Source organism: Macrobrachium nipponense, chromosome 23 (assembly GCF_015104395.2).
Source record: "Macrobrachium nipponense isolate FS-2020 chromosome 23, ASM1510439v2, whole genome shotgun sequence".
NCBI classification, from domain to species: Eukaryota; Metazoa; Arthropoda; class Malacostraca; order Decapoda; family Palaemonidae; genus Macrobrachium; species Macrobrachium nipponense.
In genome coordinates this window covers 6,899,984-6,924,657 of record NC_061090.1, presented here as the reverse complement: position 1 = coordinate 6,924,657, position 24,674 = coordinate 6,899,984, and the positions used below count along the sequence as shown (strand labels likewise).

The 24,674-nt window shown below is 37.2% G+C and overlaps 1 protein-coding gene across 2 annotated transcripts in view; it reads right to left on the bottom strand.

The window, feature by feature from the left end:
• Positions 1-11,574: 11,574 nt before the first annotated feature.
• Positions 11,575-24,674, bottom strand: part of LOC135198457 (uncharacterized) — a 236,539-nt gene continuing 223,439 nt past the window's right edge. For both annotated transcript variants that reach the window (XM_064226023.1, XM_064226032.1), the window contains 2 exons: positions 23,893-24,114; positions 11,575-19,581 (listed from right to left, as the gene is read on the bottom strand). In XM_064226023.1, the coding sequence (XP_064082093.1) occupies positions 18,766-19,581; positions 23,893-24,114 (1,038 nt within the window). In that variant the 3' untranslated portion in view covers positions 11,575-18,765. The remainder of the gene's footprint in view (positions 19,582-23,892; positions 24,115-24,674) is intronic.

The following is a 24,674-nucleotide window of genomic DNA, read 5'->3' as shown; positions in this document are numbered from 1 at the left end:
ATGATTACACGTAAACGGTCATGTGATGTAGAATGATCTGCAAGTGAATATTAGGGAGATGACCACCCTTACCTAGAAGTCTCTCGACTCTTCACTTTGGAAGCATAAAGAAAGTAGGACCTCGACCATGTACACGGTTGTGATATGTAGAACAACACAAGTGAGAACATCAGAGACAATCACGCTTGCCTAGAAGTCTCTCAATCTGACTCTGGAAGATGAACAGCAAGAGTAGGACCTTCATCACGTACGCAGACATGCAACAAATCACGAACACAGCCATGATATGTAGAATGATCCAAGTAGAGAAGATCACTCTTTGCCCAGAAGTCTCTCAAACCATAACTCTGGAAGATGAATGGCGAGAGTATGAACTCCATAACCTGCAATCTTGAACAGGGCGAGAAAACAAAGAGCCAGCCTGAGAACTCTGATGTGAGGGAAGATCAACAGACTGGAACACGTTCACGTACTTGAAGAGGAGAGTCAGCGTCTGTGGTGGGAAGATGGTGTAACACCTCTCTCACTGTCAGAAGATGCCACAAGTCCTGAATTCTCCAATGGGAGGGGAAGGAGGAAAAGGTGATGGAGGCCTTGCCCTATGGAGTATCTTGCTTGAAACCCTGGGACATCTAAACACAGAATCCAGCCAATCAACCAACTCGATAGAACACCTTTGATGGGTTGACAACCGAATGCGATTACGTCATGGATGAGGCTGGGAGTGACGTCATAGCAACAGGCAGTGGGAGACGTCACAGGTGACAATGAGGGTGACGTCACAGCATTCGGGCTGGTAGCCCAAGTCAAAGGTCTAATAGATGGCGAAAAGGACTTTTTCGTCTCCTACAGCAACCGGAGGACCTCGCCAGGACATGTACACGTAATGAATAGTGAGGAATTTACTAAGAAAATCCATCGCCAAAGGAAGTGGAAGGGAGATCATCCCCTACCCGTGGCAACGAAGAGAGGCCCACTCTACTGATGACCCCCTCTGCCCCTTCCTCTACATCCCCTCCCATTTTTAAAGGGGGCAAGTTTGAAAGGGACGCTGTTGCTGTCTTGAATTTGATGGAGAAGACTGAGGAACTCTCACAAAAGTCGAATTCCTGGACGACTTGACAGAAGAAAACCGTCTTGTCTGCCGTTGCAGAGGGGGAACCTCCGATTTGGATACCGCCTGACGCACTATCCTATCCTTGTTATCCGCTCATCGCTGGTCAATCACATCTTCCAAATGAGTTTTTGGGAAAAGCAGCTGCAACTCAAGGAGATCCCCGTTATGGAGAGCCAGCAAGGACTCCAGATCTCTGACCCCGCCACCTTCGACAAGGCCGTGTCCTTCCTGGCTAGAAGAAGGTTGGCCCACAAAGTTGCGCTAAGGTGGCCTTAATATGAAATGGCCTTACTAAGCACCAGACTGCAATATCCTGACAAAGGAGGAAGAAATGACTAAACCTCCCTCAGCCAGAAGACATTCTAGAAGATGGAAGCAGCACTAGCCTCCACAGCCAAGGCCTCTTCCAATGAAAATGACAGACCTTCAGATCTAACCTGATCTAGGGTCAAACCAGGTTTAAGACAGATTACTGAGCATGCCCCAACGGGGAAGCTCAAAGAAAGCCCTACTATCTTGCCTTGGGCCTAGTAATGCCTCTATACCCATAGGGGTCACAGCAGACTGAGTCAGTGTTCTATAACCCAGATCACTGAACTCACGAATGAGATCAACAACCTCGGAGAAAGAAGACAGAGACTCCTGGTTCTCTCCTTCCTCTGACTCCGGCAAAGGAGACCGATGACGTGACGTGAAGAAGACTTGGAAGGATCCTCATCCTTCCCTAACAGCACTGGAGAGGATTCCCTAGGAAGCCGAGCATTATGCCCCCAACTGGGTGGAGTGGAGCCCCTAATTATCGAAGATTCTGAAGCAGAGGGTTCCAGAATACGGCCGCACAAAGAAACCTGTACATGGTCTCAACCCAAACCATGTACGCACTCGTGCTACAACCACGTACATGTTCGCAGGACATATCATATATGTGGATGTGCGACATGTCAAGTACATAGTCGTGAGACAACACACAGGCACAGTTGTGAGACAGGGAACGACAACGAAGTGAACTTCCTGATGGAGACCAATTCCCAAGGTCCCAGTCTTTGGGAGGTGAACGAGAAATACACCCGCAGACCAGAGTAGCCTCATTTTCTCAACCGTGAACCGCAACATTGCAGAGAGAAGAATCCTTGAAAGACATATGATACAGAATTGTAGCAGGCACCTTCGACTTCTTAATTGGAGTCTTATCTTTATGATGAACTGGGACAGGTTCAGGAGACGGAGATGGTCAAGATAAGGGGCTAACACTCCCACGATAACGAACACGTACGTGCAAGGGAGACACACCCGTAACAAAGACATACATGTAAGTGGGAGACACGGCCGTGTAGAGAAGTCGGCAAGTCACACTTCCCACCAGCACCTAAACATGCATGTAACGGAAAGGCATGACTGTGTTGAGAAGTCGGCGAATCACTCCTCTCACCTGTACATACATGTACGTGTAAGGGGGGGAGACTGCCATGTCAAGAAGACAGCGATGCACTCCTCTCACTCACAGAAGACAATGCCACAAAGTCTGTAATTCTCCAACGTTTCAACTTGAGGGCGAGGAGGAGAAGAAGACGAAGAAGCAGAAGGAGATGGGGCAGAAAACTTCTTCCCTCTACAACATCTCCCGCTAAAATCATAGTAACCGCTTGAACATAGCTTGAAAAAATGTCTCCGATGGCTCAGCGAGAAGAGATGACGTCACAGCAACGGAAGGAAGAGACGCCATTGCAGTTGACGTCATAGGCTGAGAGGATGCTGGGAGTGATTTACGACATCTCGAATGGTAGCACTGGTCGATGGCCTCACTGGCAGAGCAATAAAGGACCCCGCAAGCGTCGACATTGACACAGACGTCCTGCTAGGAGGCAGCACACAAGAACCAAAGTAATAGGCCTGGAGGTGGGGAGACTGCCAATGGTGCTGGGGGGTACAAGCTGCCAAGAAATGCAAAAGGAGGCCATCCAAGGTGGGGGAAACCGCGTAAGCCTAGAGACGCCCAAACAGTCGGCATCTTGTTTGATTTAGAATCTGAAATAAAGGAGACAAAAGGCATAGCCTCCTCCCTCTTAGGAAGGACAATATGTAGATCCCGCAGGAGAGGGGGCTACATTAAACAGTGGTACAACTGATGCAGGGGGAACACTTCTGGAAGAGGGGGATGCTGAAATGTCCAAACGAGGAGGTGAAAAACCTTCCCAAGAAGGACAAGTAGAAACTCTACCATGCTCCCCCTTCTTATAAAATGCCTCCACTGCGACTTAGGCCAGGAATGACATTCTGGGCAAGGATTAGTAGTGGTACAAAAAATTAGATCAACACCTACTGCTAGTTGTATGGGGCTCTCTAATGGTAACAGCCAAAAACCTGGAGCATGGAAAACCCTGAATGCTTGTATACAAGTGTTGACGAGGTTTTGCAGAATTGGAGGGCTCCATGATAACAACAAAGCACGCACACAAACACACTGAAACAAAAAAAATCACAGGCAAACAAAGCAACCAGCTTGGGAGGAGAACAAAAGTGACTACTCTCCAAGGCGGTCAAAGAAAGACTAGCGCGTCACGAGGTTCTATGCCTGGTCGGTGACCAGCTTCCACCTCGTATATGCATGAATTGCCTGACGCCACAAATTCCTTGCTTTACAATCTTTGATTCCTTTTAACCGGTTTCCAGCTGACACAAAAAGATTATTCTGTTGTTAAGACCGAGGGTTCTCATTGGTAACTGATAAGCATAATAAAGGTTACACTCTAAAGATAAAAAGGAAGAGTAGTCATATTTATTTGCATAGATTTTTAGTTCAATTACAGATAAATCTAAACATAGCCTGCTTTTCACATTAGTTACACAAGTCAATTTTAGGACAATACTCAATGAAACACCTAAATGAAATCTGATCTAAAATCCAAACAGCCTGTACCAACAGTGAAGTATGACCTTCTATGATGTTACTACTTAAAAAATACTGTGGTGAATAACAAAAATATCACATGTACGGTAATAATAATACACTGCACAAAGTATTTATATAATTGAATGTACTCTACAATATTAGAATTTCCCATGTGTAAACATTCTAAACATGCCTACATTCAAAGGCACACTTTATCACACACAATTATATATCATTGACGGTTTCCAGTCTTAAAAAATGACACAGAATGCTGACACATACTTTTGTGCTATACAAGTACACTTGGTGGAGCTACAGAGATGGCATTGCACATGAACTCCTGTATGGGGAAACTAATAATGTTAAGCCCACACATTTTACTTATTTGGGTATTAATTCATGTATTTAAATTCTGGGTTAGAAAAATTTCAGCTCCACAGATGTCTTGATATATAACACTCTACTCAAGTGCTCCCTGAACTGAAATGATACCTGTTCCATAAAAAATGGCATCTACAGACAAAAATACAATACAAGACTGAACAAGTAATATATTACAATACCATGCTCATTTATAATGAACTGATGTAATGAGTCTTACAAAAGTCACATATTGGTCAGTAAATATAGCTGACTTGTATTTCAGTAGTACCCTGTATAGCCCAAAGTTCTAGAACCAACAAAAGGTAACAAGATTTTTTAAGAGGGAACAATATCTATAAAAAGGGAAATCTATTTCTTTAATATAAACCTCTTAAAAGGAATTACTAAATGCTATACTTTGTTTAATAAAGGAGGATAGTTTTGATAGTTTAGTACTTTGCTGAATGCTAACGTACAGAGTCTTAACAATTATTTACAGGACTATACTTCTTTCATCACAATACAAAATAACACAGCTAATAAATGTGATACATCATACAACAACAACTACAGTTACTTAAAATTTGTTTGCAATCATGCTTTACATCTCGATCCAAAATTCTAATTGCTTAAATTAATGTATCATATAAGACCTATTTCTTGAATAACTTTCAATGCTGTCAACATGCCCTCTACACAGCCAACAAAATTACTCCTTTGAACAACAGTGACCTACATATTTTACAGTGAGTGGTTGCAGTTTAACACATTTGATTTTTTTTTTTTTACACAAATCTTCACTTCCGTTGCAAGTACTACCTACTTTTATACTGTACAATCCTAAAACCCAATACTAGTATGATTTGATAATTTTTCAATGGTTTGTTACACTCTGTAAGTGGTCAGTTCATGAATATTTTTTGATGCTTAGGGAAAAAATTAAATCCATCCACACAATAACATGATGCAAAATATGAACAGGAAATTATCTCTTCAGAAATAGTTTTAAATATGTGAAAATTCTTATTTCATATCCATGAAAACCCCAGTACTAATTTGAGAAACCTTCCAACTCCAAGTTTTTTATAGGCTTGAATAACATTGTTTTTGCTAGTTAATATAAATCTCTAAACTTATATGAAAGAGCAAGAAGATAGAATTATCAATTTACTAAAGCAAATCAACAACTGATAGCAGTTATGCATTTATAAAGGATGCATGGCAATAAAGTTATACATAAGCAAATATCAGTAAACACTCAAAGCTGGTGTGAGAGGCAACTTATATTTATAAACTTCTTCATAATGTATCTATCTCATGACTACTTACATAACGTATATATAAATTTAAATGTGAATTGTTTTTATAAAAAATATATTTTTTTATAGGAAACTACATTTAATTAATTGTAATTCATATTTATTCTGATACTAGCCAATTCTCTGTAAAGATTAGATAATGATCTTACAAATCCCTGTAGTATCTAAAAGTTGTGATCTTTACAACCACATTATATAATGGTTATTTCAATGTAAAATGTTACCAAATTAATTAATTTAAATACATAAAAAAGTTTATTAATAGTTTAAACTTCATAATTAAATAATGAATTTATGACATTTAAGTTTATATTACAGGCAGCCATGAGCCGAGATGAATACTCATGTAGCAAATATTCAACCATGCATACGCTATTAATTTCCCTGCTTAGTGTATTACAATTAAACATTTTCATCAAGTTGCAAAGTTGGTAAAACTATTATGGCAGCAAGTGGTGGAGAAGGCTGAGCACCCAAAAGGCTTTCAAGCCACAAAGTTTTCCCCAGGTCCAGACTGCATGCATATACTATCAAGTTTTTATTTTTTCTGCTGCTTTGTTTCTCGCTATAACTGACAGCTGTTTCATTGCTTTAAATTTGTGATAATTTTCTATGGTATATCTGATAATGGTGTATTTTTGCTCTTTTCTTGTTTTCAATTAGCTTACACTACTCTCTCTTAAGTTTCATGTGATTAAATACTGTGCGGATGAATTCAGTTTTCGGAAGATCACCACTAATGGAAGCCTTGTAGATAAGATAAAATTTTAATCTGATTACCGAATACCAAGACAAATGAAACGCAATCTAATATACAAAGTAGAACTTAATTAAAGCATAACTTTGACATTCTAGCTTTGACTAAATACCAAAGCTAGAATGTCAAAATTATAATTTTAATTAGGCTAGTGAAAGAGTACAGTAGAATTTCTGTTACATACTCAAAAAATACCAACAAGGTTAAGAATATCTTGGTTATAGGATGGAACAAAATAGAGAGGAAAATGAATTTCAATTACCCCACTTTAGGTCATCTAAAATAAATGTTACCTTTTTCTAAAATTGTAATTATTTCAAAAGTCATAAACAAGAATTTTCCTTTCCAACATATGAATATCCTCTAGTAAATTACCTGCAAGACAAAGTCTCAGATATCTAAAAGGTTAGGAGGAGAAATATCCTTTAAAAAAAATGGAGAAAATTTCAAGGATCTCATGAATATAATACAAAACATTACAGGATACAGAATGTTTTTGAGCATATGACTACCCAACTATCTGTCAAAGCTGAAAATATCTGAAACTATGGTCAAAGACAAAGCAACTGAATTTGAATTTTATGAAGTTAAATATCTTCTTGGCTGCTAACTCCACGATAGAAAATTACATTGGCTACCTATGGTATCCCTCACCTAGATTTTAAAGCATCATTCTCAGGTAAGAGGAAAATGTTAAGTCCAATACGTATTTGACTATTTTCCTGTCATTTAAGAAAGTAAGGCATCAATAGGTGACACCTTTAAAGCTTAAAAATGTTTGAAGTTAATTAACCAGGGAACTGCATTCAGATGGCTGGTTTCTGAACAAAATAATGAGAATTATGGCAATGTTACATAAATAATCAGTTATTAATATAATACAAGATTAATTTACAAGCTTTCATTTTTATCGGCATATCTAAAACCAACTCGTTTTTATTTTGATTGTAGGGTATTAACACCATTTTCTGATACATTGTGTAAAAACATTTACCATTTTACAAAATTCAGAGACAGCATAAGGTCTTTAAACTTAAATTACTAGAGATTATAAATGAAGTTCAACATGCAAAACACTACTTTATATGTATTGTGATAATAAATGCATGCAGTAACACATGTACGTACAAAGAATTTCACATTCAACAATAAAACTAATCTTAAAATATTATAAAGAGCAACAAGTTATCTAACATTCTAATTCTTCCTGTATTTACACAACAAAAATTAATTCTACATTTTAAAACAATTAAATCTATGAAAGCACAGATTTTAAAGCCATGAACATTGGCTAAGGTATACTTCATACATACTCATATGTAAGAGATACCTCCAACATTCTCTTTTAGGGATGATAAAATACATGCCCTATATTCAGCACCTTCAGTTGTAAACATGATTAAAAAAAATTAAAACAAACAAGTCCAGCAACAACTCCACTTTACTATTAATTTCTTATAATTTAACTAGCTTTTAACCCACAGTCAGAAACTGATGGAAACAGGTAAAACTGGACTCCCTAAACTTTACAAGCAAAGTAGAGGATGGAATGGAAATACCTTTCAATGGTCAATGACCATATATATAACAAAAGAGGAAAATGGAAACGATATTTGACTATTTACACAGTATATATCTATAATATCCACTCCTGAGTAATCTTTCTTCAGTTGCAAAACTGTGGATCAAAAACACTTTTTAAAGTATAGTACAGCAACTACACATTTCCAATGCTTATTAAGTACCAATTTTCAGAAAAAATACCTTATCTTTGTTAACTGCAAAGCTATTGTACTTACAAGAAAAAATATTAGTATAAAAAAAAATTGAGTATTCCCATCTAAAAATACCTAGAAAAAGATGCATGGGTAGCCATATACACATGGTCATTTCAATAAGTGTCCCAAAATATTCAAGCACCATCTCTATACAACAGGAATACTAGTATGAATGGCAACTTTGTAAACTGAAACCACGAATTCCACTTACACTACCATAATCCTTGATATCACCTGCAATGTAGAATTGCCATCAGCATGCTTGATTTCAATTGAAGTAGTAATTACAGTATGTCCAGCACAGCCACCAGTTACATTACTCGTTCTTCTTTCCCCATGCCCTCATCTAGAAGAGTGAGGGGAAGACAGAAGGGCACTGAAGATTATATGTTCATTGGAGTTTCATATTTTGTTCTAAAAACTTTAATCATAATTAACCTGAATTGAAATTAGGAGGAAGGATAAAGCAGAGTCTCTGTACAGAATAGCAGACTCATAAGCAAGATGTCCAATTTCCATACACAAAGGATACAAGAGCCAATGACAACCTCAGAAATCCAGGTAACTTTCATAAGTAATATATGTAACAGAAGACATACCCATGGCCAGTCCATGCACCAAGTACCTAAGGCATAAACTCATCTGATACGGTTAAACACCTGGAACCCTAAAAGCATTGCTCCTTAAGCAAGGTATAGGCCCGCTAAGAAATCTCTATGTGCAACCAGGAAACTAAGGAAGTCAACTAAAAAAAAAAAAGGTTTTGAGAGAGTCCATTATGAAGGTACAGACAAAGAAGAATGAGGGTGGGGTAAAATGCACAAAGCACTGGAGGCTTCACTTCAGAGCCCAATTCACCTGCAAATTCTGGTGCAACTGAAATTTCCCACGAACGCCAACGACTGGGATGAGAGACTCGACTGGAAGAAGTATGATGCCCACTGAAGTACTTACAAAGCGTCGGCAAACTAAAACAGCCTTAAGGGAAAGTCTGACAGTGGCACAAAAAGTGACAATCTATGGTGAGAGGGCCACCAACAAGCAACTAATGGGAACATGGAAGACCTTGGAATTGCAGTAGTGAAATGGATGAACAAATACTACAATAAGTTCTATTGCTGTTAGAAGCCAGTTCCTCTTAAGGAAGCCAGAAGAGAAGGTAGAGTCAAAACCAAATTAAAAGAACTCCTCTACTAACCATGAATCCGAGCTAGAGTAAGTTCAATACAAAAGGGAAAGGACCTACCAACCATGCAAGTGCCACTGCCGCAACTAAAGAGAGGCATCCTTCCTTAAGTTATGACTGATATGCACAATTTGAGAAGATGCAGTGACCATTAAAGGTCATACGTACAAATGATGGAAGAGGTTGCTCCTACTGTATCTTCTGAGAAGAAAAAATCTTAACCATAAACACCAAGTAAAGGAAAGTTGGAAACTGTCACCATTACCGCCAAAAGCTAGTGGAGCAATGAGAATCATCCAAGTCTTGGGAACACCTGGTTTCTGTGAATATCTATAGTGCCCAAAAAGGAAAGGAAGTCAAGATACTTGAACTGTCCATGTTATGAAGAGTGACAGTAACAGCTACAGGGGCTAAAAAATAGAAACATGAAATGGTTAAACAAAGTTCTCCTCATTCAGAGACCTCCCCTAATCACAAATCATGGAGAATTCTGACAGTGATTTAAATAAGGGCCATGTAGGAAAGAGTGTCTGACAAGACTAGCTGCTGATAATAAAATCAAACTCTAACAACCCAATTTCCTGGACCAGACAGCCACACTCAGTACATCAAGAAAGCATCTGTGCTTTCAACAACAATCAAAGTGTCAGGAGCAAGCATGGCATGTAGATGACTACAATCAAGAAATTACTTACATAGCTTCCATGGAACCACCAATGAAAAGGATATCAGAGAATGTCAACCATGGGTTGACTACGATGAACTGAAGCCTCAAGGATAATCCCCCACGAGGCAAAAATCCAGAAAGAGAACGGTCACAAATTTGTATTTTTAACATTTCATAATACCAGTACAATGTATTAATGCAAGCCAATATGTACAAGCATGGGTAATATATTGGTTGGCTATTCTGAAGTAAATATGCTCTAGTTTTGGAAGAAATGATACTGGGAACCTGTGAAAAAAAAACACCTTACCAGTTTTGTTGGTCCTCGAATAAAACCAGCCAACTATTGACAGAAACCTCAATCGAGCTACAATAACAGCTTGAAGAACAGACACTCTTCATTTAAAACCATTAAAGCTCTAGGTCTGGGCACAGTGAGCCTTGAAACACCATAATCCTAAATAAAACTCAACTATATGCTCTGGTAGGAGCTTCGTTCTGGCAAATGATGGTTTTCTTGGATACCCTATTTGCAACATTAATCAAAACCATGTCTTGAACATCCATGTCTGCAGTTCCTTGCTTTCCTGAGATATGGATTGGGCTTTCAGTTCAGAATAAAGAAGGATATCTTCTATTTTGGTGTGCCTAAGGAGCAAGAATGGTCAAAATGACATTTTTATAATAAAATAAGATTTTGTATAAACTTACCCATTAATTACATAGCTTATAGTTTTCCATGTATGGCAGCCTAAATTCAAATTTTGCAGGTAGCACTTAAATTTCTCAGTGCAGGCATACAGTGGTGCCTCTTCATGGCAATATTATGAACAACTTAGCTAATCACCTCATTCTGTTTTATGCATAACGTCACCAGAGGGGTGGAGGGAAGGCTGTATATACAAAACCTTATTTTATTATAAAAATGTCATTTTTGTATATGTGACTTACCCAGTAATTACATGACTGAATCCAAACTGAAATGAGTGGGATCATAGACATATTCTACTCCAAAGCATTAAGTCATGTAATGAATTTGAAATAGAAAGTTGCTGGCATTAAAAGACAATGCTTGTCATTTCCTATCAGTTAAGAGAGCTACAGCAGATGGATACTGCCTCTGATTGGCGCTCATCTTAACTCATAGTGGCATGGCGGTATAGCCAAGGGTTGCCTCCTACTTAGGGGGGAACTTTTTGCGCTTACATAAAAAATATACATAGTAAGAAGTGAAGATCGCTTACACTTCCAGTAGTTTGACAGTATAATGGGCGTAAAGAGCAAATCGCATCTGAAAAGTAAGGAGATACAGGCTATTCTGACATCCTTAGCTTCACTTCAAAGTAGGAAAAATAACACTCCATAACACTGAGTGTGTCTCAAACATGAAGTCCATGTAAAATGGAAGTCAACACATTTAGACAGAGGAAGAAACAGGTTCTTACCATAACTTTCTAGGTTATAGATGGTCCACAGATTCCTGTTCAGCTCACTGGGGAGCACTACTGGAAGCTTGTAGGAAGAGTTAGAGCCAGACTGTACGTAGTTGGTGCCAGGCGAGCTGGTGTACACTGAGTATGATTTGGTGGCAGAGGAGCTGGGCGTCAGGTGAGCTAGTCTTTCTGAAGCTGGCGGCCACTCAGAGCATGAGCTGGCATCAGGCTGTGACTGGTGCCTGAGGAGCTAAGTGATGGGAGTGTTGGGAATGCGGGAGCCGGCTTACACTACGAGCATGAGTTGGCACCAGAGGAGCTGGGCATCAGGCAAGTAAGAAATTGAGAGATGTCGAGTGCTCCTGGAAGTCAAAGAACGTAACAATCTAAAAGAGAAAGCACGGATCCAGGTCTTGGATAGGACCTTGAACTTTCCTGATCAGAGATTGTACTTATTCCACTAGAGCCAAAAAACCTCTCTGATCTTGCAGAGTAAGTTGCCAAGGTAATGGGATACGTGGAAAAGTGGTTCTTTCCTGGAAAAGAATGGAGTAACCTCTTTGAAGAACCTGAAACACCCAAGGTTCTGCCCCCTTGTAACTCCATTCCCCTGAAAATAGGTACAGTCTGGCCCTGACAGGAGCACGAAGGACTGGAGACTCACTTTTAGGAAGTCTTGGTGGATGACTTCTTAAAGGACTTAAAAGAGGGCCAAAGGTTGGAGCGGGGTGTTTCAAGGACATGACTTTCCTCCTTGAAAAGACTGTTGCCGAAGCAAAAAAAACTTTGGCAGGAGTAGCAGAAGTCGTCTGTGGATACTTTGTCGACTGAGCTATCAGTTTGTTTGTAGTTAGCACTGATGTCCAATCTATTTGCCAGTTTTAATATATTACAGGCTTAATTGAGGTTATCTAGTTTGATACTGGGGCATGTGTTGATGGAATAGTGCAAGCTTACTTGGCAGCTGTATCTGCTTTTTTGTTTCCTTCAATTCCCACATGTGCTGGAATCCACCATATTTTTGTTAATTGTCCTGATTGCATAAGTTTGTCCTTGAGAAATGATCCATCTCAGGCAAAGAGAAGAAAATACTTGGCTGAAGAAAAATTGCAGTACTAGTACTTGCTTCAACCAAGCCGTTGTCCCCCTGGGAAGAGGCAAGACGCTCCCAAGAAAGGAGCCTACCTGGGGTAATAAAAGCAGATATGTGTCTATGTAAAAGATAAATTAGGAAATGGGTCACAGCACATTTGGTTGCAATACAATTTCCAAAAAATATATTTTTTCCAATTACATTTTAATGAGACAATATACCATCCTAGATTTGAAAATCTCAATAAAAAACATACCCATTTGTATAATTTTAATAAAATGCATATCAATTGCAAAATATCTTCAATTGTATCACCTGTTCATATACGTACAAACACTACTACCTTGACACCTTTCTTTGATAAGGCTGGCGTTTGCTTTTTGCAATGAACATACCAAACACAAGATGCCTCTCTGAAAGCTCACATTAGCTTCTTGAATTGGGGCCCCTCTAGTTTTGCAAGGACAAATTTTACTGCATTTATTAAAACAAGATGACCATCTGATTTCTCAGATAATTTTTCTCACTTTTTGACTGAAGTTAATTTGAAGTTCTGTACATGAAATTGCTGTTCATTACAAATAACTTCTTGATGTCTGTCTTCATGTGTCTTCATGAGTGCTAACAAAGTTTCTAGAGTAAATTTTCCCCTACTAATGTTAAACCCAAATGTTACCTAAACACCCAAGTATTTTGGCCAAGACAAAAAAAAAGTTTTATGTGGAGTCCTTGTCAATGGAGGCTACAAACTTCTAGTACAAGTCTGTCTTCAAGCAAATGTGCTTAACTACAGCAACACCTAGCATCCTCATCCCATCTATATTACAAAAAAAAGGAAAAAAACACCACCCGAAAGATGGCAAAAAACTTCTAAAATTTTGAATTTTATAGATGCAAATCACAGAAGAACATTAAGGTAGAAGCTCTACAGCCATGATGACACCGCAAACTCTGGTATAAACCATCAAAGCCATTTGGGCTATCTATCCATCACAGTAATGTGGGCAGAATGAGAATTACGATCAGATTCCCACCTGGAAAGGCTTTTGGTTGTGCTGAGTTTGGGTAAGTAAGAAGTACAAAAAAATAAATAAAAATAAGACCAATAGAAAATGGTAAACCTGTGAGAAATTGCTCTCATGGTAAGAGAATGAGAAAGTCGACTTCATGATTAACATTTCACTGTTCATGAATAGGTTACCTGTGTCCAAAGCAAAAACTATTTTCTATAACTTTGGTGAAAACATAGCTCTCTTAGACAGAAACAAGAGAGGTACAATAAGCAAACCCATCATACTGTTCCAGTACGAAAATGGATGGAAAACAAAAAGCAAGTTACATGAACACTGATTACACCTAATATGCACAGTCAGATAACCAAGTTCATCAACACCACAACAAAAGCCTAAATACACGAGATGTTGATGATGATGGTGACATTTACATAACAAACATGACACAATATTCTAAATTTTTAGCTTTCAATAATATCAATGTTGTCCTGTATGTAACAGAAAATAAAGTTCTGAAAAGCACTCTACATACATCAAGTTCCAAATGAAACTGAGTAAGGTGTAAGACTTTTCAAATGGTGCTTTTCAAGTGACCTTATTCTTCATTTAACCAAAGAACAGCCACTTTTAAACTTATTTTATTGTGCATGACAAGTTTGGTAAGGATATAAATGCAATTACTATGAACACATGACAATTTCTAGGAATATAGTCACATACAAAAAATAATTACTACTGTTAATGTCAAATCCAAAATTAATCCCTATGCTATGGTGCCTGAAGTAGGGAGATATTCAAAACAAACATCTGTCCACTGAACTTTAAAAATATCTCACGATTTACTTGACATATTGTTCATCCTTTCCTTGTTTTATATGTACTAAATATAAAATTTAACAATGATTTTAAAAGCACCCTTTTCACCAGTGTAGAAAAAAAATATGTGGGATTATAACTTAGAAGGAAACTCACTAACCTGCATACAAACTAAAGAACTGATTTTAAAACTTTTCTCTCAATACTGAAATCTACAATAATGAAATCGCTTTGCACAACAAACCTTGCTTTCCATACCCAGCAATAACCTTCAGAAATTTTACAAAATACCATCACTAATGAGAAATTTTTTTTCTTGTAGCTAGCAATCCATTCATCAGTTTTCAGTGCTAAAAATATTTTTTATAAAACTCCATACACTATGATATTTCTAATGCAATAAAATAACATGTTTGAAAAAGCTTTGGGTATAAGTCATGCATTATCAAATCATTGCAAATTATGAACACATCATTAAAACTGTACTGCATTAAGTGATTGATAAAGCACATTCCTTCTACAGAAAATATGGCATGAGAGTAACTATTACAAGAAGACATGGTGAAGGTGCAACTTATGAAAGGGCTCCTGAAAACTTGAACAGCCCTTGGATATTTTCCAATGACAGGAATTTGATTATTATCACAAACTCCATAAACCACAGTAAACTTTTGGGTTAAGTGTCACAGTTCGAGAGTGCTTACTGCTGGAGAACAACTTGACAATACAAATGCAAACTGTATGATCAAGTGCCCTTAGAATTAAAGCACTTTTGCAACATTTGTCATTACAGTCATTCCCAGAACTTGCGCAATTTGAGTTACATGAATTCACAATAGCACAAACTTTTCATTGGAACCCAACTAATTGTCATATGCGAGTTTTTCCAGTCACACTAGTTTTTGTGAATCCTCGAGAAGCCCTGCAAAAGTATATGTTTAATTTTTTATGTAATTCGTAAGTTTTCAAGCTTTTATGTTTAAATTAGTGACTAACATTAAATAATAAAAATACTAATTCTCTCTCTTTTTTTTTCTTTTATAAAATGAGAGAATTTTTATGGTACATGTATGTTTATTTTTGTATGATGAATAAATTATTTACATAATAATAAGCTTTAATTTTCAAATAATAAGATTAAATAACAACAATAATAAGAGGTATTATTGAAAGATATTGCTGCATCAGCTGCACTGAACTTGTAAAGAGTCTTTTCTATTCTTCTAATAAAAACTTTCTTTCTGTTACTAAAACTGATGAGAAACACACTGATATGATTCATCAGGAGGAGTAAATTTCTGGGATATTTTGCATAAATTTATTATGGAAAGAAAGTAAAAACTATGGAGTGCATTGTGCATAGCCCATAGGGTTAAATGAATTACTATAGGTATAAACCTATGTTAGGTGTAGCCAAAATCTTGTAGTGGCCAAAGTTTCTTTCCGTGTCATCCGAGTATGATCACAGCAGTGGGTCAGAGTAGACTGGTAATGTTTTCAGGATCTACTCAATATATAGTGGTAAGTCAGTGGGAGTCAACCGCATGCTGAATACATACTCATTGGTTGGTGCCGCAGTGCTTTCCTCCTATTGGCCGGAGAAAGTCTCACTCAAGCCACTTCTCATCGTTGACGGTCGCGGTTCTCCAACCTGGTACATTCGATAATAAGGTCCCTTGACCAGCGGCGTTTGTGACTACAGTCAACCCTCCGTATTCGCGGATTTCTCTCTGGAGCATATACCCTCATTTTTCGCAGGAAATTCGCAGTATTTTTCTATGAGAAATATAAAAAAAATTCTTTTTCTTATCAATTTCATCATCATAAAATTTTTTCACTTTTTGAGATAAACTATTAAAAAAATACAGGTATAAACAAATTTAGTAGGTTTTTCTTGTGTTTTAAGTAACAAAATAGGCAGTTTTAAGCATTTTTATTATAGGAGTTTCAACTATTCACGGATGCTAGGTATTCGCAAAGGCGTCTGGTACCCATCCCCTGCAAATATGGGTTAACACTGTACTGGAAGCACTCCTTATACAACAGCAGAACCCCTCACTAAATATCTCACGGGACAATCTCTTCCTCCCCACTAACTTAAGAAGGCATATGAATATATGAATAACACCAGACCAAGCAATACCCCCAGCCCACAAATACCAGAGAAGACAAGCGGCCCAGCTGCCAATGAAAATTTGAGTCACTGTGACGTCACACAACACCCATCAACATCACGCAACACCTATTGACGTCATGCCCCAGCTTCGACGGTCTGCCAGGTTGCAGCAGTGAGAACTTTAATGATGAGAAGTGGCTTGAGAGAAACTTTCTCCAGCCAATAGGAGGAAACCACTGCGCCACCGACCAATGAGAATTCAGCGTGCAGCTGACCCCTACTGACCTACCACTATATAGCAGATCCTGACAATATCTAGTCTACTCCGGCTCATTGCCGTGATCCTACTTGGATGATAACGAGAGAAACTTTGGTCACTACAAGATTTTAACTACACCTAACATTGATTTATACCTATAATAGTGTATTTAGCCCTATGGGCTATGCACATATTTTACTTACTTTCTATAATAAACTAATGCAAGATATTCCTGAAATTGATTCCTCCTGATGAATCAATCACATTGGTACATTACTTGCCAGTTGTAGTAAGAGAAAGAGAGCTGTTATTAGAAAAATACAGAAGAATCTTTACAAGTTGAATGCAGCTGATGCAGCAATATTCTTTCAATAATACCTGTTTGAAAGAGGGTCTCCTTCCAAAATAATAATAGTACAGGCAGTCCCCTGGTTATCGGTGGCCTTGGTTATAGGCGATCCAGTTCTATAGGGCTTGTCTAGGGCCAAAAACCACAGATTTCCGGTTATCGGCGCCAATTAGAGTTTTCGCCTATCATCAAGCCATTAGAATGGAACCGCTGCTGATAACCAGGGACTGCCAGTAATATGAACTGTACTAATTACAAATTTGTATGTAATACAAAAGAGAGATAAAACCTTTCCTTCATCTTTTTGCTAACTTGCTGGATGCCATACCTGTCAAATAAATCAATTTAATGTGGCAGCAAGAGGGGAGAGTTGTCAAAAGCTGGTCATAGGATATTTTCTCTCTCACTCTGTCTCTCTCCCATCATAATTGATAATTTCACACCCTTAAGTATTCTCTCTCAGAGATGAGAGAGAGATTTGTTATGCATAGGAGAATGTGAAATTACAGGAAGTCCCCAGTTATTGGCAGACTCGGTCTATGGCAATCTGGTTTTATGGGACTTGTCTAGCACCATAAAATTGGCAATTTATGCCGTTATAATGGGCCAAGTTTCAGTTATTGGCATCATAAGGTGCCAATAATAGTTATGGCACCATTAACTGGTTATCAGTGCCATTCACCGAAACTTGGTGCTGTAAACTGCATAAACTGGCGAGTTTCGGTTAATAGCAGTTTTCGCTTACCAGCACCCTGCCAATAAAGGAACCCCCCCCCCCGATATGTAAATTATATACAAAATTAAAAATACCTACATAGTATTCCAGTCTTCCCTGATCTTGTGACTTCGATGGGGAGGGGTTGGGAGGGAACTGTCAATTCACTTGACATATGAGGGAAGGGGTGTTGCTAAAAATAGAACAGCCAGAAGGGGAGAGAGAAATTTCTCTACGCTACTTATTCAGTTTTTACAACCATTTATTTTTTTTAAGGGTAATGTATAAGCTAACGTTTAAGTTAAATTACAATAACTTTAATTTCATTTAAATGTTAGCTTAATACTTTTGGAGCATGGTTAAGGTCAAAGTTATGTGTTAAAACTCTTGAAATAAACATTTATCGACATTTTTAGAGAATCCCAAACTTATGTGAAAATTGGAATTGCACGAGGGGTTCGGGAACTTAACCTCATGTAAGTTTGGGGTATGACTGTAATGCAATTAAAAAATTAGGCTACAGATTTTCTCCCAGTTCCAAAGATAATCCAATGAAATGTCATGGACTTATTATTAAAATACTGAAATTTGCACTGCAGTGACTTCATATTCTATTAAAATAGTGACTGGCCAAGACAATAACAATTCATAAACTAAACGTACTCCTTTACAAACGAAGGAATATACAGCCTGACTGGAAAATCATTACTAACTGCCAACTTACCTTAAATAAACTATTATGTGACCTTTCAAATTATCACACACACACTACAATATGAATATGGATGAATTCTGAAAATTGAACTATATGGAAATTTAAGAATGAAATTAATGGCTACCCTTCAGATGTATACAAAGAAAAAATTAATTCTATGCACTTAAGAGCAACTGCTTTTAAATAGTTGATTCTCCTTGTGGGTGACTGATCATACATCCTTCATCATCACTTGGGGGAGACTCCGGTGGCCCTGGCAGATGTAACCTAGGGGAACCCTGACGATTTTGGGGAAACCTGTTCCGGCTCCTTGCTGCAAGCAGAGCATCTTCACTCGAGCTTTCCTCAATGACTGTGCAAGTATTAAAAGGTCTATGCCGTTCAATGCCTTCAGGTGAAACACCTGAACTATTTCCACTATTTACACTAATGACTTGTGTGGTTGAATACACAGCAGCTGTAGAACTGCTGTAGGGAGTCGACGCAGCAACTGGACTTGTGACATAAATATTTTGATGACTGCTTGACCTGACAGTTGGCGAGGTGACATACAAGTTTTGATTTGAAATACTACCTCCTGGAGAAGTAACATACAGATTCTGGTGAGAGCGTGAACCCACAGGTGTTGAAACATATACATTTTGAGGTGACCTTGTGCCTGGCGGATTCATCAAGTAAAAATTATTTTGATGTGATGCACTTGTATTATTTATTCCACTTACACATCTTTGGTTTATTAAATCTTTACTGGAAACGTCACTTTGGTGTTGCATATCAGAACAACTACTGCTGCTTTCCATATCCAGTGAAGAATCTGAGGCTCCAAAGTTTGAATGAGAGACAGAAAAGGAATCTGTCTCACTGCTAGCATAACCCAACTTCAATTCACTTGGATTTTGATAAAGTACAGATGGCTCAGGTGGGCTGCCACACAATGAATATGATCCTGGCTCAAATACAGGTGGATACTCCATGCCTGGATAATGAGGAAGGACCTGCAAATGGAATAAGTTCTCACATTAAATAAATCTATTTTTTTATAATAAATATATGTAAATACTTTGATATACAGTGGTCCCCCCTTATTTGCGGGGATGCATACCAGACCCCCCATGAATAGTTAGAACCCGCGAATAGTTGGAACCCCTATAAAAATGCTTAAAACTTCCTATTTCGTTAGTTAAAACTCAAGAAAAACCCACTAAAAATTTTTATACCTGGTTTTTTTAATAGTTTTATCACAAAAAGTGCAGTTTATGATGAAATTTATAAAAAACCAGGAATTTGTAGATATTTCTCATAGAAAAATACCGCGAAGAGGCGAATTTTCCGCAAATAATGCAGGGAAACGTTCCAGAGAGAAATCCACGAATGTGTGAGTCTGCAAATCCGGAGAATGCGAATACGGGGGTCCACTGTATATGGGTAACTCTCTGAGTTATGACTTGGTCAGTTAACAACAAAAATATAAAATATTAACTTATGTATTTGCATGTTTCATAATCACTAACACCATCAAGAATTTAAATACTGTCGGTGGCAAATTTTTTAACCCTTTCGTTTACATCTGTGGGAAGTACCAGTGATTTGAGCGGTAAGTGTAAAAATATTGAAGATGAAGTAGCAGTGCTTCGAGCAGTAAGCGTAAAAAATTTTTAAACTTTTTATTTGTTCAAAAAAGCATAGTTCTGACAATGTTCATGGGATAGCATTCAATTTTTTTCATTTTGCCAAAGAATGATTTTCTTATACAATGGCATGAAAACATCCCTCCAAAACAACATTTAGGTAAGTCGAACAATGAGAAGAAATTACAAGATACAAGAAAATTTTGCACTTCCCAAAACTTTTACCAAAAATTAAAAACTATTTTGATAGTTTATATTTTTTTATTCTTACCACACTCAGATAAATTTTATAGTTATTGCAATACTAAACTTTATCATTCTAACAAGGAAAATACGAATGAAAAAATTAAAGACAAAGTTGCATCACATTTTCCAAAAGAAAAGTGACAGTCACCCAAGCAATACTAGCAAAAAACTTTCTACCTCCCAGTAAGCAGATGAATGATTGCTCTATACAATGGCATAAAAAGTCCCCAAAACAAGTTTCTGTATGTGAAACAAATATAATTTAAAAGATATAGGAACATTTTGCACTTTCACCCCCCAAAAATTTGTAGTAGTCTTCATTTGTTATCCATAGCACACCTGATACATTACCTACTTATTGAAATGCAAAAATGACATAATAATAAAATAAAGTTTTATATATACTTACCAAGTAATTACATAGCTATTAGTTTTTAACTATCGCAGCAGCTTAAAATTCTAAATTTGGGGTAGCGCTTCTATTGTTTTGGCGTAGGTAAATAGCCCTGCCCACTTTTGGGGAAGAATAGGTACAACACAGCTGAAGAGCTCAATTCATTTGTGCCTTATATCAATGAGGAGGGAAGGCTCCGATCATGAAATTACTTGGTATTATATATATAAATTTATTTTATTATATAAAAATGTTATTTTTACATAAGTAACTTACCAAGTAATTACTACATAGCTGAATCAAAAATTGACAGGAGGTGGGATATATGGGCATATACTACTCAAAAACACTCAGTAATGAAAATGAATTTGAAACAGAAAGGTAACTAGCATTGGTTAAAAGCTTGTTGTAACCAGGTGAAAAAGCTACAGCAGGAAGATGTACTGCCTCTGGTTGCTCACTCAACCTGAAGTGGCATGGCGGTAAAGCCATGGAGAGCCTCTACTTCAGTGGGAGCTTTGTACCAAAGGAGTACTCCAATGGCTGCCAAAGCATTACAATAAAAAAACCAAGTATACCCTTTTCCTGAGCACAGTACCAAAAAACAACCAGATTATGGTTACCTACACGTCATTACATTAACACTACCTATCCATTAGAAACAACGACTGGTAGTTACTCCAGGTACGCAGCACTTTCAGGCTTTCCAAAACTCAACAAACTATCAAGATGAGGAGAAAGAGAAATAGAAGGAATACCTTGTATCCCTTGTTCTCCAATACCATGCCAGCCACAGATAAGTGGACCTAACGTTCTGCACTGTTCATACACTGTCTCCACATCATGTACAGTGGACAGCCTGTATTCGCGGGGGGATGCGTACCAGACCGCCCCTGCGAATAGTTAAAACCCCTGAATACTTAGAAACCCCTCTTAAAATGCTTATAACTGCCGATCTTGAAAGTTCAAATACCAAATGTATACCTTAAATAACCTACTTCAAATACACCTTAAATTACTATCCTATTACTGTATTACAAATTAGCTCTCCAGCTACTGCAAGTTGTATGTGGATCCGTAACCGAAGCTGCCAAAAATCTCGAGCACGGGAACCCTCAGACGCCCTGGCACATACGCTGGGAAGGTCGTGGACACTTGGATGAAGCCATTACACAAGAAGGCACACACACAACACACAGAAAAGAACAGAACACAGGCAAAACAACAACCAGCTTGGATGGAGAGCAACGCGTAAGCGTTTACTCTCCAAGGCGGTTAGGAAAAGACTGAGCATCAAGGGGTTATGCACGGTCACTGACCAGCTTTCACCTCATATGAGCAGGCATTGGCAGACCTCACAGATTCCTTGCTTACAATCTCTGATTGTAATAACCAGTTACCAGCTGCACTTGGAAAATATCCTATTGTTAAGACTGAAGGTTTGTTCCGCATATGAACAACTTTGAGATTATATTATTAATATACAGTCAACTCTTAATTAACGTGTTTAATTAATGCGTTTTCGACTTGACGCAAACTAGAAAATATTTTCAAATATTTAAAAAATGCAAAAATTTTGATTGAACGCAAATTGGCGCCTAAGCATTGTTTTCAAATTACCCGTGCATCAGCACTGCAGACAATGGCCATTGACATAAACAAAGATATAGCACAATAGTATGTATTTATTAATAAAGGGAAAAATTTTGTTTGTTTATTAGTAAAGCAAAAGATTTTATTCATTTATTAATAAAGAAAAAAAACTTAACACGAAACAAGAATCAGTTTCATTCCGACATAGGCATAATTGAGCGATGTCATGCTGCTGATAGCTACGTATAATTACACACACAATGAATAATATGCATCTTTTAAAAAGTTATACATTACTTCTCTGTTTCCAATAATATTGTATGTATTCTCATATTATTGTGTTATAAAATAATATCATAGTGGTCAATGTTTTGGTTTGGAAATCAGCTGATGGCAAATATGCATTTATTTCACCATATTTAACTCGGTTCTTTGCGCGTTTTCTTGCTTCTAGTTGGCATAAATGAGTATCTAGATACTTTACTTATATGAGAAAAGGTCATTTTTCATTATACGACGAATTTATAAGTTGAAATATGGCTTGAATAAGTCTCGTTGCGAACTAAATTATTTTTTTCATTAACAGATTGCATTGGGAGCATGTTTATTGTGTAAAAAAAAAAAAAAAAAAAAAAAAAAAAAAAGGACATGATTCCGTTCGCTATTTTCACTTGATTTCATCGTAATAAAAGCTTTACGTTATTTACTTTTTGTATGCGTGAAAACAACAATAAAATTTGTTGTTTCAAGCCCAGTAGTTTTAATTAAAATTATTTTCTTTCAATTTTATCTGTAGTTGTGTTTGATTGCATAACTTTACTGGAGTTTATCCTTGATTATGATAGACGAATAAGAAGAAAAAAAATAATAAGAATCCATCATCAGCATGACTCTTTTCATTTCCAACAAAGATTTAAGAATTTACATTTTGCCTGAATTATTATTCAATAAAAATTTTTGCAAAATAAAATTCTTGGATATGAACACAAATTTTAACATATAAATTGCTATCACAACCCTCATACTCAAGATCACACTTCACTATGGTCTTCAGAAAATAACAAGCATGATAAAATTTAAAATAAAGACTTCCTCTGAATGGATGGATATTTAGCTGCAGTCAACAAATCTAAATTATCTCTACTTCAGAGAGAGAAATTGTTACCTCATGTTATGTCATTAACAAAGATTCCCTTATAATCATGAGCTCATCCTGCTGCATTTCACAATGCGTTAATAGTCAAAACAGTAGAGGTTTTCCTGTACTTTATCCTAAAGCAAATGATACTATACATAATTTTAAATTTGATCATGTTATGAAAGGACTAGCTATATTAAAAACCTTCATCTCAACTTTCTCCTTGAACAAATAAGAACAGATACCTGAGGTAAGTAATGAAGCAACCAAAGATTACATATAATAAGACAGATTTTCATGAACTCACTTTCTGATTCCTTCCTACTTTATTCTGAGTACTCAGAGACAGTGAATGTGAAGTTGATGATGGTATAGCTACTGCCTGTAAGGCTGGTGATGAGAGAGGTGGAACATTTGAAGAAAATGGAACTGTAGGAGAAGCTGGTGGAGAGGTGAAAAAGACTTCACGAGGTGACATCACTGCTGGAGTTCGACGCTGCTTTCCAATCATAGCTACACCCATTGCAGGCTGTTATAAAAAAATACTTGTTAATACACCAAATGCAAATGGAATACTTAATCAATAATGCTAATAAAAACACAATTTTACAATAATCACAAACAGCCTTAACTGTACAGAGCACAAACATGGAAAGATCCAGCTACATAAGCCAGCCAACTCCACCAGGTCCATGATCCCATTGCTATTCATTCTTCTGGTGTAATCCATCTGAGGAGAAAGGGGACAGGAGGAGGGTACTGGACCCATTTTTTATATTTTTTTTTTTTTTTTTTTTTTTTTACTGTAAAAGCAAACTTTGTTTCAACAACACTATTAAGTACTGGACCCATTTTTTATATTTTTTTTTATTGTAAAAGCAAACTTTGTTTCTACAAAACTATTAATACCCTGAATTAAAATTCAGCAGAAGAATAAGGGGACAGGAGGAGGGCACTGGAAATTTTTCGTTTTTTTGTATAAAAGCAAAATTTGTTTCTATAAACCTATTACTATCCTGATTTAAAATTCAGCAGGGAGGGTGAGATAGGCAAATTCAAGATAAGGAAGATGAAGCGGTAAGAAGTCCA